Source organism: Arachis ipaensis, chromosome B4, assembly GCF_059453495.1.
Source record: "Arachis ipaensis isolate K30076 ecotype BB chromosome B4, ASM5945349v1, whole genome shotgun sequence".
NCBI classification, from domain to species: domain Eukaryota; kingdom Viridiplantae; phylum Streptophyta; class Magnoliopsida; order Fabales; family Fabaceae; genus Arachis; species Arachis ipaensis.
Window position 1 is genome coordinate 129255348 of NC_142439.1, and position 16874 is coordinate 129272221.

General features: G+C 35.0%; 3 protein-coding genes across 3 annotated transcripts; all 3 read left to right on the forward strand.

Annotated features, from left to right (window-relative positions):
• The first annotated feature begins 6909 nt into the window (after nt 1–6909).
• LOC148569185 (uncharacterized) lies at nt 6910–9192 on the forward strand. The gene has a single exon (XM_088483522.1). It carries the CDS (start codon nt 6910–6912, stop codon nt 9190–9192), a length of 2283 nt encoding a protein of 760 aa, XP_088339648.1.
• A 1529-nt stretch (nt 9193–10721) lies between these two features.
• LOC148569186 (uric acid degradation bifunctional protein TTL-like) lies at nt 10722–12781 on the forward strand. The gene is made up of 5 exons (XM_088484926.1): nt 10722–10758; nt 10973–11190; nt 11330–11431; nt 12407–12500; nt 12603–12781. The coding sequence occupies exons 1-5, from the start codon at nt 10722–10724 to the stop codon at nt 12779–12781; spliced, it is 630 nt and encodes a 209-aa protein (XP_088341052.1).
• Nucleotides 12782–15666: 2885 nt separating this feature from the next.
• Nucleotides 15667–16874, forward strand: LOC110266835 (uncharacterized). The gene is made up of 4 exons (XM_021111869.2): nt 15667–16033; nt 16141–16376; nt 16458–16673; nt 16773–16874. Exons 1-4 carry the CDS (start codon nt 15667–15669, stop codon nt 16872–16874), a joined length of 921 nt encoding a protein of 306 aa, XP_020967528.2.

A 16874-nucleotide genomic window follows, 5' to 3' on the forward strand; every position in this document is an offset into this window, starting at 1 on the left:
TAAAAAATATATAAATAATTATATTTCTAACCATAAATAAATATGAAATTTTAAAAGATTGATTATTTTGTCATTTTTAAATTTTTTAGTATTTTTATTTTTTATTTGCAATTTTAGTAATTTACTCAAATAAAAATAATAATTACAAAATACTTTTTATGTCTAAAAATAAATTTTTAACCCCACATTTCTTTAGTTAAAACAGATTTGTCAGCATGTGCTTCAAGTTCTCATTATATTTCTTGTTTATTATGTATGTATTTTCAATTTTTGGTACTCACAACACTCTAGTAGTATTGTCGTTTGTGTTTTATTAGAGCAACCTTCAACCACAATAATAATGCTAACCTATAATAAATGTATTTTGTTGTCGTATGCTCAATTCAATCATATATGTTGCTGCTTTATTTTTCATTTATTGTGTGTTTGATACTGTTAAAAACCAATGCAAAAATACACCACATGCATTTGCAGAAGCACATGTATGGCTATTTTTTTTATATTATATTATTGTGTATTAAGCGTATATTAGGTAAGAATTTCGTTGGGAGCTAATGAAAAATTTTGACAATGTGTACAATATATTAGTTATTTAGTCTAATAAAAATAAATAATAAATTTAAAAATTATCATTCAATTATTTCATATCAAATTTTAAATTTTAAATTTTTTAAAAATTGAGTTAGTTATTTCAAATTTTTACTAATCGTTGTTACTTAACTTGCCACACGTCACTCACCCTTAGTAAAAATAACCATCTACTTAAGGATAAAAATAATTATTCGCATATCTAATAAATTGAACATCTAACATATTTTAATTATATATAACTAAACCCAATCCAATCAAAATAATCATCTATATAAAAATTAAAATAACCATCTGCATACCTACTGAAATGATCATCCTAAATTGACCATTAAAATAGAAGAAGAAGATGAATAAACAGAAGAAACAACTATTGTGGTGAAACATAGTTTAGAAGGACTAGGCATGACGAAAGCGGCACTGTTGTGAAGCATAGGACTCAAATTTGAAAGAAGCTAACCATGCTTGGATCCTAAGAAGAAAAAGAACATAATGGTATTATCGGTGAGAAGAGGCTTTAAGGAATGGGAGAAAGTGAAGCCGGTTCGGAAGAGAGGCGCGCGAAAAAGCGGCAGCAACATTAGGTGGAGCGTCAGAGGGCGAGGCGCGTCGGGCTGACTGGCAGAGGTGAGGACGGTGTCGATAGGAGGATGCGGCGGCATCGGTATGGCCGGCGAGGATCGGAGAAGATGACGGTGAGTTTTGAACGTGTATTAAAGGTTACGGTATGATTAGAAATAACTATACGTAGTGTGAATGTGTTTAAATACTAATCCTAATTTTTTAAATTTTAAAATTTAAAATTAAATAATTAATTAATAATCTAATTTTTAATTATAATTTTATCTCTTTTTTTTAATTTATTGTATATATTGTATACCATTAATATTAATTCTCAATATTTTTTATTATGTAATTTAGAGTAATATCTAGATATGATGAAAATTACTGTTATAAAAAATCATCACTAACGATTTTAAGTATGAACAAAATATCTAAAATTAGAACTAACAATTCAAACAAATGTGAAAAAATAGTAAAGCTAATTTTAGAAAATATATAAATAAATAATAACTAAATAAAATGAAAGGTAATAAATAATCTTAGTTTATAATCTTAGAATTTTAATGGTTGAAAAAGAGAAGAATTATATACCTCTAATTAACGGATGGTTCATATTGAAGAGACTCACTTATAAATTGAATTTTTTTTTAATTCATTTCAATCAAGTCATCCAGATAGAATAACATAATATTTCTTTGAGTAGTTTTCTTCTATATATAGAGAGAAGTGTGTTCTCTTTTTGTCAAGAGAGAGTGTTATTGTAGTCTCCTTGTGATAGATAGAAGTTATAATTCTCAAAGAAAGTTATTCAATTATTTTTATATTTTATACAAATTTCTAATTTTTTATCTTTATATTTTGCTGTGTCATTTATCTAGTACCTAACAACAAAGACAAATGTTTTAGTTAGAGATTCACGCTGTCGATTTTATGAGAGAATTTTTGCCAAAAATAAATCAATACTATGGATTTTATTGTTACAATATTTAAAAAAAATTAAACAACTAATCCATATGTTAGTAACATATAATAAAACAACTAATATAAAGATTATCCGATCCTAAAAAGTTTAATAATTAGTTCTAATAACTTATTCTATAATAATAATAATAATAATACACTACAAGAGAACCGGGTGTTACCTGCGCTAAAACACCAGCCCCTTTTCCAGAGCGCTGCTGTTCGAGGGAGCTGCTGCCGTTCGTCATGCGGTTTGAAGGTCCGCATCCAATAACCTTATTGCCGGCCCAAATTGCCGGCCGTTCTCCCCAACCGCTCCAGATTGCTCTATTTTGTTGCGATTCCTGCTGCGTGAATACTCCCCCGCTCCAAATAAACTGAACCGAGGCGGTATTGGGCCCTCACCGCTGCAGATGACATTGGGGGGAAGGGGATTTTGCCTCGCTAAAATAACCAGAGCAAATTGATTTCTCGCCATAACCTTCAAGTATTTGGCGCGAGAACCCTTCGTCAGAGCCAAGGTATAGCAATCAACAAGGCTCCTTCCCTGCCGTCCTTACCCTTCCCTCTGTCAGATCCAACCGAGTCCGCTCCATCGTTGTTCTGGTCACCAGGCTCCTCCCTCATCCGTGTAGCTCCCGTGCATGAAGGTGAAGTAGAAGGGGTCGTCGGAGTCTTCTCCTTCTGCTGTGCATGCGTGTGAAGTCGTCGGCGTCATCCCAATCCATCCGTCCCTGTGTCATCCTTGGCAGCCTTCTCCCCTTTGGCGGTGCTTCGCGTTGCCGATTGCAATAGACTCCCCTCTCAGTGGTAAGTTCCTCTCCCTCGTCCCAATTTACGTTTCGGGGCTCTTGAGAAAACTATTCGAGCATCAAATTAATCTTTATGCTTTATTAATTTTGGTCTGAACAACGTATTTTGATTAATTTTGGCCAAATTTTTCTTCAATTTAACACTCAGATTGAATTTTTCCCCAATATCTGAACCCCTGAGTCTTGATGTGTTTTTAGGAGTTAGTTGATTTACTTGTTAAATGCTGAAAAACCTGCTTGCTTTGCGTGGAACCTGTGATTGCTTTCTTTCATATCAAGACCCATGCACTGTCTATCTGAATTTATTTTACAATCCTTTAATTTTTTCCATTTATATTACTCAAGCTTTTCTGGGTCAAAGTTGAATTTGTGTGGCGAGGGCTTCTGGTGAGTTCATTGCTCTTTCTGCATAATCAAACTTTTATATTTGGTTTGGAGCAGGTTTATATATGTATGTACTAAGTATTTTAATTTTATTTATTGTTTTGTCACTTCATGATTGCATTGTTATCTTCTCAAACTGAAAGTCAAGGCTGTCTTTGGTATAAGGATAAGAAAAAGCGAGGCAGAATTTTTCATGGATTTGTATATATATTTGTAAAATTTGAACAAATTGGAGAGGTTATGAATTCTTTTAAAATAATTTCTGAGTCTTTTTCACATTTAAGAACCTTATTAATACATTAAAGATAAAACCATTTTCGAGAGTTGAAATGTTTTATGAAATAGTTTGATTGAATAAAAACCAGGGTTCCAAAGATTCAAAGTGAGCACTAACTTGAAATGTAGGATTATGAAATAGTTTGATTGAATAACAACCATGGTTCCAAAGATATTTTCCTATTATTCCCTGCACCTTGTGAGTCAACAAGCACACACTTCTGATGATGAGTAAAGAGGGTTCACACAACCTGAACCAAGAGACTCATCATGAGTTTGCATCACTCCATCCTGCAATGAACAAGATCAGCTTTAGAACCCATCTTGCACTTGAACAGAAATGAATTAATGAATGAATGAGCAATTACAGTTTTGATAAGGAACTTGTCATGTGAAGTTCTGTCATCCCAAATGAGCATAACAACTCTAAGACCATTTGTGATTTGTACTGCAACAACTCTCCAAGTGAAAGCTCTCCACCACAAGGCAGTGGCCTTGCTGGCTCTCTAACAAGCTTTATTGGATGATAAACTGAAAAACCAGGGGACATTTTTTCAAGAATCTGTTTCTTTACTAGATCATTTACCAGCTTAGTAACATCTTTTCCAGAATCTGTTATGAATGTTTATTTTCCATGGTTTTAATCTCACGATCTCTCATCAGCCTATAAATATCTTGGTTACCATTGTTCAATGTTTCCTCTAATTCTCGGAGTTAAATTCTGACTTTCTCTGAACTTAATTTGTTTGCATTGAATCAGGTTCTCTGACGAGCGGGTATATCGGAGCTCTGGAATAATTTACTTGGGGTGTATTCCTGTACCTGCAGCTGTGACAGGTATTATCAATAGAGTAGAATCAATTTGTCTTGCACAAAGTCTTTTGGGGAATGTATTAAGTATTCATCTTTATATTTTTATTTGATATATTTTGTTTTTAGTTGAATTGGAGGATCATGTTGTATTATTTTTGTTTTTTTTTTTTGCATTTTTTCCCCTTAGGCTAGGCATCGGGATTTTGTTGAATGGGTGATTAGTATCTGTAAAATGACACTATATTTTGTCTCGGAGAGTGTTATAGTGAATAGTAGATTTGGTTCCATACTTCCATTACTGTTAGTTGTTACAAGTTGAATGTGAAAGGCCTGTTGTATTTCTCGTTTCTATTCATCCTTTAATTATGTATTCGCATTTTGTACTCCTCAGATTCTTTTGCGAATTTGCTGATTATGAATAAAGCTACATTGTGTTTGAAAATTTTGTAATTATTAAGCATGCACCGAAACCTGTCACATAAAATGTGGTAACTTATCTTTCAAAACAATGAAGACATTTGAAATTTAACATCATGCAGAAAAATTGAAACTCTGCATTAAAGAACATCCAATTGTACAGATATTGATAATCAGTTACAAGTTGTTTAGGTTCTATATCAGGCTTAAGGTTCAAGGATGGATATATGTGGCATCCTAATACTTTCTCTAATTATAATGACCATTGTTTTTGACACACGGATATGACTTAGGTGCTGGGGCTGTAGAGTTTATTATATGCCATGCAGAGGTATCTGTATCCTTTGTAGAAGAAAAGAAAATACCGGATGTTCGCCTATTAAAATACCTTCTTTTTTTATATTGGTTTACTACTTTTGAAAGATTAGCTACTGTGTACAATACATTGACTCTTATCTATCTATCTTTTTCCTGAAAATGTTTCAGCTATTGAAGACATTTCCAAATACCACAAAGTATCTCAAAAGTAAGATGTTCCTTTGTTTCTATCCATTCCTTCAGATATTTGTAGTTGTTTCTTGTAATCTGATACTTATGGTTTGCAGTTCCATCTTATAATTTTGGCTGGTTGATGTGTCCTTAGATTTTTAAGTCATTGCGCAACTACTTCACTGCAATTGGCAGAATTTGCATTTTATATTTGCAGGAGAAAGATTTATAAATTGAGAAGATAGATAAAGTGAAAAGTAAAAGCTTACACATTATTTAATTTGTAATTGGAGTCTTATTTTTTTTTATTTTATCAACCTTGGTTTTTTTAGAAGAGCTTGATTCAGAAATAGTCTATTAAGAAGAAGAAAAATTGAATTCTTGCTTGCTCAATCACCGATTGTGTTTTCCAAATTAAAATGGTCTTGTAAATGTAGGCATGACATTGCAAACTAAAAATTTACTTTTGATCTCTGGTTTCCGCGTGATTAAAGAAGACTTAAAGTAAACCCTTTGATCCTTGATTTACTTATTTTTTATCAATGTGGTAGCTACCACCCAAAAAAAATGCACCTTTTATTTTTTTATTTTGCATCAGATTTGAACGTGAAATGTATTTTATATTTTTTGGCTGCTAGCAATCCGAGTGAGTTGTTTCTTTTGTTAATTGAATGCCAAAATCAAGTAGATTCAGTTTTTTGAATACTATTCATTTCTTTTATTCTATATATAGTGTTCTTATGTGATACAATTAATGGAGCAGTTTGATACTTTCATTTTGAGTGTTTTCAAGCATAAAACTATCCTCCATGTCATCACTTTTACCGTTTTGATTTACCCCTTTCCATTTCTATATTAGTGACTTCTCCAACTCATACATTATATTTTAATAGTATAATAATATCTCATTCTTTTATAACTTGTAGTGAAAAATATATAACGTATATCTGTGGGTGAACTGTTAAACAATTAATAGTCTAAGCTAACATAATAAGCGTCATCAGTTAGGGAAAAATTGTAATTTTCATTTCTGCATTATTATTCAAATGTTGCAAAGTAGACTCCATCAGTATAATATCATGGGAAGTAGGTATGTTTAGTTGAAAAACCTAAAAGCTTGTCCAAATATCATTATCCATTTGTGTCAGAAATAGGTTAAAAATGCAAGTATACTAGTAGATATATACAATAGTAGTGTAGCAGTATATTTGATACTAAAACTATGCATTTTGGTGTGTACTTTGGTGCTTGATTGATGAAATTACACGTAAAAAAAAAAGTTTTCCTGCCCATCTTAGCTTATTGACACATAGATATATAGTGGGTACGAAAAATAACTAGCCCCTTTTTTTTTTAATCTCCTCCAGTAGGTCAAAGATTAATTTATTACAAGTTATATATACGTATATATTTTTCATTTCTCAGATTAATATAATATTCCTCTTTTTCTTTTTTTGTTTTTAAGGAAGGAATTTTATTTTCCATTTCAAATATTTGCCATCGGACCCAGAGTTTCTTTCTTCCAGTAATTTTTTTTGAAAGTGCAGCATTTTTCAATGAGTAAGCAAATTTCTCCTACATTTCTCGTGCCTGTGTATTATCCTATATGCTATTAAATGCGTGTTTTATTATTCGGTTTAACAGTCAATCACCCATTCTATATCAAGTGTTAATTACTTACTTTTTTCTCGTGGTCTACCTTTATTTTACGATTTGTCGTCGTTCCAATTTTTTCATCAAACTAGATATAGATAAGAGCTGGATTTCAAAGTCACGAGTTGGTGCAGAATATAGGGACGGTTTGACCGGATTCCTAGATTTTGCATTTGCCAATGCATCATTTGATGGGATGATACGTTGTCCATGTCCGAAGTGTGGTTTCCGCCTCTTACAAAATAGAGAGGATGCGTTCGATCACTTGGTGATCAACCCTTTCCCGTCTACTTATACATTTTGGATCCATCACGGTGAGAGACGCGGGGTCGAGCCCTCTTCCGACGGACAAGAAGATCAATCTGAACAACATTTCAATGCCCCGATGCTTGATATGGTCCACGATGCATTCAACTTCTCAGGACTTTCCGGTCCCGAAGAAGACTCGGAGAATGAACCGGGCGGCGGCGCTATGGATGAGTTGCCTAACTTATACAATGAACCTAGTCGAGAGTCCCGCAACTTTCAGTGCCTACTCGAAGACGGGGAGCAGGAGTTATACCCAGGATGTTCAAAGTTCTCTAAGTTATCTTTCTTGGTGAGGCTCTATCACATTAAGTCCATGTGCGGAGTGAGCGATAAGGCCTTCGGAATGATATTGGAGTTGCTCGCGGACGCGTTTGAGCATGCCCGGATTCCATCCACTGTGCACGATGCCAAAAAAGTCATAAGAAGACTCGGTCTCGAGTACAAGAAGATAGATGCATGTCCAAATGACTGCATGCTATACCAGGGCAATGACCAAGAGCTGACCAAATGCAAGCAGTGTGGGACATCGAGATGGAAGCATAAGACTAAGAAGAACTCTAGGGTGAGGATCAAGATGGTTGTCAAGAAGAATGGCAAACCACAAGCGGCGAAGATTTTTCGTTACTTTCCCCTTATTCCACGACTGCAGAGGTTATATATGTCTAGTAAGACAGCCGTTGACATGCTGTGGCATAAGAGAGGTCCTAACTCTGATGGTATGTATAAGCATCCAAGGGACGCCGAGGCATGGAAGTCATTTGACGTACGATATCCCGACTTCTCTCGTGATCCGCATAGTGTTCGCCTAGCATTAGCCAGCGATGGCTTTAACCCTTTTGGGAACATGAGCTCGAAGTACTCAATTTGGCCAGTGGTTCTTATCCCGTATAACATGCCGTCTTGGATTTGCATGAAACCCACTTCGTTCATACTCTCTATGATTATTGCTGGTCCTAAAATGCCTGGAAATGACATAGACGTGTACCTAGAGCCGTTAATCAATGAGTTAAAGCAATTATGGAGGGGTGTTGAAACTTATGATGCAGTCGAGAAAAACACCTTCAAGATGCAAGCTGCGTTGATGTGGACAATCAGTGATTTTCCAGGCTTGGGGAACTTATCTGGGTGGAACACGTACGGTGGGAGAGCTTGTCCTGCGTGCAATTTAGATGCTGAAAGTAAACGCCTTACACACAGCCAGAAATGGTATTTCATGGGTCATCGTCGCTTTCTGAATCATGACCACAAATACAGAAAAGACCGGTACTCCTTTGATGGAAAGTTAGAGGATAGAGGTCCGCCTATTAGAGTCTCTGGTAGAGACATTCTCGGGCAGTTAGAGGGTGTGCATGTCCAATTTGGCAAGGTGCAATCGGTTACGGGGAAAAGGACACGCGGACAGCAAACTCCCATGCAAATAGAGACTCCTTGGAAGAAGAGGAGTATATTCTTTGAGCTGCCATATTGGGAGAACAATGAATTGCGTCACAACCTTGATGTCATGCACATAGAGAAGAATGTCTGTGACAACATAGTATTCACCATAATGAACGAGAAAGGTAAGTCTAAAGACCACATTAAAGCTCGAAGAGACCTCCAGTCGATGGGAATCAAGCATGATTTGTGGCCACGGGAAGATGGAAAGTACCCATCTGCCATCTTTACTATGACCAATCCACAGAAGGAGCTCTTTCTACGGACTATCAAGAACATAGTCTTTCCAGATGGATACGCTAGCAACATTTCCCGCTGCGTGGATTTACGACAGCGTAAGTTGTCGGGGCTGAAAAGCCACGACTGTCACATTCTAATGGAATATCTACTTCCAATCGCGTTAAGGAATGTATTGCCTCTCCAGGTGTCTTCTGTCCTGGCGGATTTGTCATCCTTTTTTCGTCGATTATGCAGCAAATCCATAGACCCTTAACAACTTCCTCTCCTTTAGAGTCACGTGGTTCATACTCTGTGTCGCATGGAGACGATTTTCCCTCCTTCTTTCTTCACAGTGATGGTTCACTTGACAGTGCATCTGGTCGAGGAGGTGCGTCTCGGTGGCCCAGTGCATTATCGGTGGATGTACCCAATTGAACGGTAATTATCAAACAAAATTATTAATTTTTGCCATTAATTAGTGCTTATGACACGTGTTATATTCCCAAAAGTACCTATGCCGCCTCAAGCAGTACGTGCGTAACAAATCACAACCAGAGAGCTCAATTGCAGAGGGATACTTATCCGAGGAAATTCTCGTATTCTGTTCAAGGTACTTAGATAATGTCGAGAGTAGGATTAATCGACCATCCCGTGTTGATGATCGACCGCGTGAAGTCATGCCTGATGAGAGTGCAACCATGTTCCCAGAGGTTGGAAAGGCGGTCGGGGCTGCTTCTTTTTACACCCTCACACCAGCTGAAAAATTACAAGCTCACCGTCACGTATTGGTCAATTGCCTGTCCGTGGAAAAATATCTTGAGTAAGTGCATTTGAAAGTATCTACTTCGTATGATTTTCTACAGTTGGAGAACCTGACGTGACATTTTTGTGACGTTTGTAGTGAGTTTAGGGCGATCACAAAGAGAAAGTTACGAAGTAGGACAAGGTCAGAGTCTCACATAGACAGTGTTGTGCACAGAGAATTTTCCGATTGGTTCAAGCGTAAGGTGAAATGTTTTTTCATTTATACACATACATATTAATAAATGGTGTCATGTTATTCGTATCCCAAGATAATGAATAGTCAATTTGTTCACTTCCAGGTTACATTGGGAAGCAGCATGCTTTCAAACAAATTGCAGTGGCTTGCATGTGGGCCCAATGTTCAAGTTAGCCGATATACATCCTACAACGTAAATGGATTTAAGTTCAGAACCCTATCGAGAGAGGAAGGGTTGAAAACTCAAAATAGTGGGGTGTATGTCACTTCTGACACTAGGAGTTACGCAAGCAAGCGCGATAGTAATGTTGCCGTTGGTAGCATCTCGTATTACGGAAAACTATTGGACATCATTGAGTTAAATTACAGTGGTCAATTCACAGTCGTCTTGTTTAGATGTATCTGGGCAAACACCACATCTGGCAGAGGTATGAAAAAGGACTCTTTGGGACACACATTGATTAACTTCTCTCATCCAATTCATACCGGTGATCGAGAAGATGATGAACCGTATATTCTTGCATCCGAGGCTCGCCTAGTGTACTATGTCGAGGATGACGCTGATAAAGAATGGAGTGTGGTAATCCATGTAAACCCAAGGGACATGTTTGAAATGGGTGAAGATATAGGACAGTGTAACTTCGAATTTTCTCCCCAACCGATTCTGACTGGGTTGGCTGAGTTTGACGTCGAAGGTTTGTCATTGAGACGGGACGACGATTTGGAGGAACCAACCACTGATGCCATCGATAACTGCGACGAGGCTGCATATATATAGATGTCTTCGGAGACTAATTCTGGACATGGGCGCTATTTTTATAGTGTATATCACTGTTGAGGGTTATAAGATCGCATAAATATTAATTAGCATCTAGCATGTAATAGGTTCTTAGAACTTGGATACACCTGATGTATATTCCTATTTATTTATAATTAATTTACCTGGAGAATGTGATTTTTTAAACATATGTATTGCTCAATTTATTTAACCAAGTAAGATGTTACTAGATTGTAATTGACACTATATATTGACTGACATGATCTTTTTTTCCAGGGAAATTGGAAGAGAGGGACCTCTTTCTTTGTGCCTCTAGCGTCTTGTTTTGCAATGCGATGATCGAGGCCTCCCCGTTCTCTTCACTAGAGCACGCAAGGTCATTCGCAAGAAACCTGTGGTTCAACACGTTGCCCATTCAGTCATGGCTGGACACATTCTCAGCACACAGGCACTTATCAGATGCTATTACTTTTGCGCGTGGGGATATTAGGATGGTAAGTTGCCATGTGTCTGCTAGCCTAAAGGCTGCTTGGCTTTATTTCAACCCGCCATAGCAAATCTAGATGTTTATTGTCTTTAATTAAAAGGCACCTTCGAAAGGGGCTAACATATCTGAAAAAATGGACATTGCAGGGATTGCTTCAATACCTACCAGAGTACCGCAAGAAATTCGGCTTCGGGTTCGTGACTAGCACGAACCTGCACCTTTCGCAACAAATACTAGAGGAGGTGCAGGTACCGTTTTTAATCTTTTTAACACGTGATTGTATGATTTAAGGAAAATAAATAAAAATAATAATAAGGGAGTAATTGAATGAGAAGAGAAGCAAAGAGTGTGAGTGGAATTAAAATAATTTTGTCCGATGAGTTAGGAAGAATAATGGGGTTGTGAATGAAATTGGGATGAAGACTTGTGGCTCTGTTGGGGATGCTGGTTACATCATCATATTATTGATTATTAACAACAACTCTTAATTGAGTGCATCTAGTTAACTCAATCCTAAAACCCTATAGTTTGTAAGATTACAATAATAATTCTTTATGCATTTTTGTATATTGATAAGTATATTTATTTTCCTCCTAAGAAAAAAATTCTCAAACTTTTGAACATGCTGTCTATGTGATTATGGGTGTGCCTTGAATTCAGGTTTCTGTTTTTGTTTGTTGTTTCTTCTTCCAATTAAAGAATGGAGGAGGCAGTTTGTTACTTTTGAGGGGGAGGTGTTTACCATCTTCCTTCCCATCATTTTCCCATTTGATTGTGACGACTTCATGATTGAGTTACTAAACATGTTTGTTACTTGTTAGGTACAATTACTTTGTGATTGTTTATTCGCGCTAAGAAAATTTTGTTTGTTTAGTGTTTTTAGTTAAAATACTTTGACGTCATAGATTGAGCCTCTCTTATAATTTAGAAATTGTTAGTTAGTTTCAAAGGACTAATTAATTAGTTCATCATTTGGTTTGATGTGACGACTAAGAAATCACCACTCTAGTATTATACCATGTCTTTTCCTTGAACGCGCCTAAGTATGACTTTCAGTGATATTATTTAAAGAAAGAAAGAAAGAAATGGAGGAACAGCTTGGTATATATTTCTGACCTATATTTCTGATATATACGACCATGTCAATTCAAATTTGTCAAGCATGTCCATTACTGATATATATTTCTGATTGGTCTGGCTGATTTTGGCATGTTCTTATGCAGGCACGATATCAGAATAGTCTGCAAGTTGAACTTGAAACGGCGTCTCGGGAGGAATTCACTCTTATAGAAAGACGTCTTACGAAACTATGGGAACGTAAGCCAAACCAGCAGTTTATAACATGGCGCTATTTTGTGCTTTGTTTTTTGTAAAATTTGTGACTTCTAATAACTTGTTTGCTTTTGGTGTATCCGTCAGGTTTGTCTCGGGAAAAGACTCTAGAAGTTTCGGAAGAGACTGGTGAGGTGGTTCAAGATTCAATGCTTGAAGATGACGTTGCGCCAGATAGTTCTGATGAGGTTGTCTCTAAAGGACACCAACCTTCCATCGTAACCTTTGACCTCAATAAAACTCCAGAGGAAAATGATATTTGCTGACTGCTCTCTTTATTATTAGTCTGCCTTATCTCACAAAATATTAGGACTGAACTGAACAAAGTGACTATTTGTGATTATTCATTTGCCTATTGAATTCGATGAAATGATAATGAATTTGGAATAGATTAATCTTAAATTACTATATATCTAACATTAGATTTATTTAAGTTTTGCATGCATAAATTTATTTTTTTATTTTATTGTTTATCTTATTTTATTTTTTATCTAATTTATGTTTTTCACTTTGAAATTTACCAGTGATCAAATTCTAGACCTTTTAGATATGGAGTTTTGATATCATGTCATAAAATTTTTTTTCCAAAATTTTTAACTTGTAGAAAAAGACAACAGAATAGTTATATTGTTAACAATATTTTATTTAATTTTGATAAACATTTTGATTGAATCAATATAATCAACGGTATATGTCTGCCTCCTTTCTCCTTCATCTCACTGAATAAACATAAATGAAATAATAATAATATATGAAGCAGGGGAAATTAAAATATTAAATGAGCATAGAGTTATTTAAAAATGTTTAATTATTTGATAGTAAACATTTTTTATATACGAACGGTGATTCCAAAGACACATATAATTCATCAATGATTTTCTTGAAAGCTGGAGAATCATTGACTCCAATACGTGGAACATTTATCAATTTCTTAGTTTTATTAGTCAGAATATTATAATCAGCAAAAGTAAAAAGCTCGATTTGAATAGCTTCTTGAAATAGCTAATAGGCCTTTCTTATCAATTCACTTACTTCATCATCTGCTCAAGTTTACACTACTCATGATTAATAAATATAAAAGTAAAAAAAAGAGAGAAGAAGAACACAATAGATTACTTCAAATATGTAACCAAAATAGTCTCGAATACTTCTTAAAAATTAATATATACAGAACACAATAATTTGTTCGTTAAGTATTTATGTTTTTTTTATTAGTTTAAATTTTGAAAGAAATAATATTATGATATGATATTAGAATTTTATATCTAAAAAATTTAGAATTCGATCTTTAATAAATTTTAAAAATAAAAAATAACATAAAACAAATAAAAAACGAAAAAACTATGAAAAATTAAATAAATCTAAAAAAGGCATTTGTTTGAAAATGAGTGTTAAAAATATAACTATTTATATTATTTTTTTTATTAATTTAAATTTTAAAAAAAATTAATTTCATAATAGGAACGATGAAGAATAAAATATAAATTTATAAAAAGCATATATATTATTCCAGTTTATGGAATTAATTAATCTATCGGTATGATATATAAACAAATAAGTCATATATACTGAATATTTTATTAGTAGCGATATGCAAATGATAATATTAATGTATGAATTGAAGAGAGTAAACAAAACAACATTTGATATTAATGTATGAATTGAAGAGAGTAAACAAAAACTATTAGCGTCTATTATAAAATTAAAAAAATAGACCTAACGAGCTCGGAGAATAAAATTAACATAAATATTTGTTTATAAATATATATATAACAAACTAATATAATCGTTAAGTATTTATTTTTTAATTGTAATTTTTTCTTCGATACCTACTAATACTTTTAAAAAAGATACAAAAAACCGAAAAATACAAACTTAAATTTTAAATTAGATAAGCCACCGCTCCTTAAATCCTTATTTTTTTCCTAATACCAATAATCCTTATTGGAGCTTGCTTCGTCCAGTACCTCTCCTCCACGTCCGTCTCTGCGGTGTGCCAGCGTCCTGGAGGCCCTTCCCTCGCTGTCCGATCCCCGGTGGTTCCTCTCTTACCCTCAAACCAGTCATCCCGCTGGAGGTAAGCACGATTAATCCTGGATATTATTATGCTCTAACATACTACTAATTTCATTCTCCAACCGCATCCTTCCATGCTCTAACTCACCTTCAATTCAAAGTTCTCTTTTTTTAATCTGTCATTATCTTCGTTTTAAGCATGCTATTGCTGATCCTAATAATAATAGTTATCTACGACGTACATTTATTATATTATATATTTAATTAACAAATACTCTGCTTATATATTAGGATTACTAATTACTAATTAATTAATAAGTGTCAAGTAATGAGAGACGTTTAGGCACCAAAAACAAAATTAAAGAAACAGCATAATCTTACTCTCGTCTTGGCTAATGATATCCTTTCTGATTCCCTCTCACCCCCGTTATTAGTTTTTCATAATTTCTCTCATTAATGAAGAGCCGCCCTGCACCATGCGAATAAGTGTCCCTTTTACATTCATACGTTGCAATGTCTAGTTAGATTTATTTTCTTTTAATATGATTAATTAATTAAGCTTCTTCAAGAATTTGCTGCAATTCCACATTGAAGTGCTATTTTCTATTTTAAATTGAGTAGTATTATTGTACTATTTTGAGTACGTTTGGAAGAACCCGAATTTTATGTGTACTAATCTAATAGTTAGACTTTTTTGCAATTCTATTCCAATAGTACACCACATTCTTATGGTTCTAGGCATTATAGAGAAATTGGAAGTACGTCAATATTAGTTTTATGTCTAACATATTTGATTTCCTTGTTAATATACTCTTTTAATTGACAAACTCATGTACTCTCGTATTTTTCGAATGCAGTTGGGACCTCTGATAATTTATATTATGATGTACATATTAATTGTTATATTCGGGTTAATAAAAATGATACATGATTAATTATATTTAACATAAATAATTGAATAAATTGTGAATATATCAATTTTTTTATGCCCCACATATTTGATTTCTTTGTTAACATGCTAATCTCAACTCATGTACTCATGTACTCATGTAACTGGGGTATGCCGGTGTCCTTTTTGCATGTTAATTTATATTATTATGTACACATTAATTGTTATTACTTCGTTATAATTCGAATGCAGTTGGGAAAGATATCTCGGGTAAGTCGTTTCACGAAGAAAGCCCATGTAGACACAGCATGTCAGCAGCCTCAAGTGGGAGGTCATGCGGCTTCAACTTCGCAGAGAGCGGACTGCCCAATTCCGCCGCCCAGTGGCAGTAGTGCCCCCACATCCTCGTCTTTACGCCCCTTTCGTCCACCCCGAACCGAACCACTGCCTGCTCCACAGGCTTCCATGAATGATGTTGAAAACTCGGGGCCGGACGCCGAGGCAGATGAGGTAGATTCTTTTGACCAACATGTTGATAACCTTTTAGCTGCACAGGATGCTCAGAAGCGCAAGGGACGCAAGACCACAGAATTTTGGGATGTTAAGACAATTGGTATAAGAGAACTTATTTAATTCTACTTTTTATTGTCCCATTTTTTCTATAATTTATTCGCAGCTTGACTCCAATGGTAGCTAACTAATAATTAATATTTTTTACAGAATCCGATGGCACAATCAAACAGGTCAAACTGAGTGTGAAGGAAGCTATGAAGCCACCTAACGAAAGAAAGGTTGTACTCAGGTTTAACAGTGCACTGCAACCAGTTGGGGATGAAGCAGGTTTACTGAGCGGCATTATGGGACTGCTAGGATCTGACTACACCAAATTCCCAATCGGCGAGAGGGACTGGAGAAAGGTTCGCACCAGGGAGAAGGTCTATAATGAAATAGTAAAGGTAAAATGTTATTTTTATTTCTTCGTACCATTCCAAACTCATACTTTGAACACTACTCACAGCTTAATTCTAATGTTTCAGGAAATGTTCCATTTTGAAGAAGATAGTAGAGGAATTATAAAGTCTGTAATATTCAAGATGCTGGGAAGGGCTTGGAAGGAAACGAGAAGCAGATTATACCATCACTACTATGACGCAGAACTTTCACTTGCAGCAAATATTGAAAACCGCCCAGATGGAATTACTGCGGAACATTGGAGAAAGTTTCTCGATTATCGCAATAGCGAAGAGACACAGGTAATATAGTTTTAGTTTCATATCAGACAAAGTCTATTTATGTTACATTTAGTTCGTTAGAACTAGTGTCTAGTAACTCTTAATTTGATGGCATGACAGGAGAAGTGTAAAAAAAATGCCGAGAATCGATCAAAGCAGCTTTACACCCACATCGGCGGATCAAAAAGCTTGGCAAGGCTCGGAGAAGAAGAGGTAATCTAA

Coding starts and splice junctions, on each gene's coding strand:
- LOC148569185 (XM_088483522.1), top strand. CDS start 6,910: ATGCTATTAAATGCGTGTTTTATTATTCGGTTTAACAGTCAATCACCC.
- LOC148569186 (XM_088484926.1), top strand. CDS start 10,722: ATGGGCGCTATTTTTATAGTGTATATCACTGTTGAGG. Junction 10,759..10,972: donor AGTGTATATCACTGTTGAGG/GTTATAAGATCG, acceptor CTTTTTTTCCAG/GGAAATTGGAAGAGAGGGAC. Junction 12,501..12,602: donor TCTTACGAAACTATGGGAAC/GTAAGCCAAACC, acceptor TGTATCCGTCAG/GTTTGTCTCGGGAAAAGACT.
- LOC110266835 (XM_021111869.2), top strand. CDS start 15,667: ATGCAGTTGGGAAAGATATCTCGGGTAAGTCGTTTCACGAAGAAAGCC. Junction 16,034..16,140: donor TTGGGATGTTAAGACAATTG/GTATAAGAGAAC, acceptor TATTTTTTACAG/AATCCGATGGCACAATCAAA. Junction 16,674..16,772: donor GCAATAGCGAAGAGACACAG/GTAATATAGTTT, acceptor ATGGCATGACAG/GAGAAGTGTAAAAAAAATGC.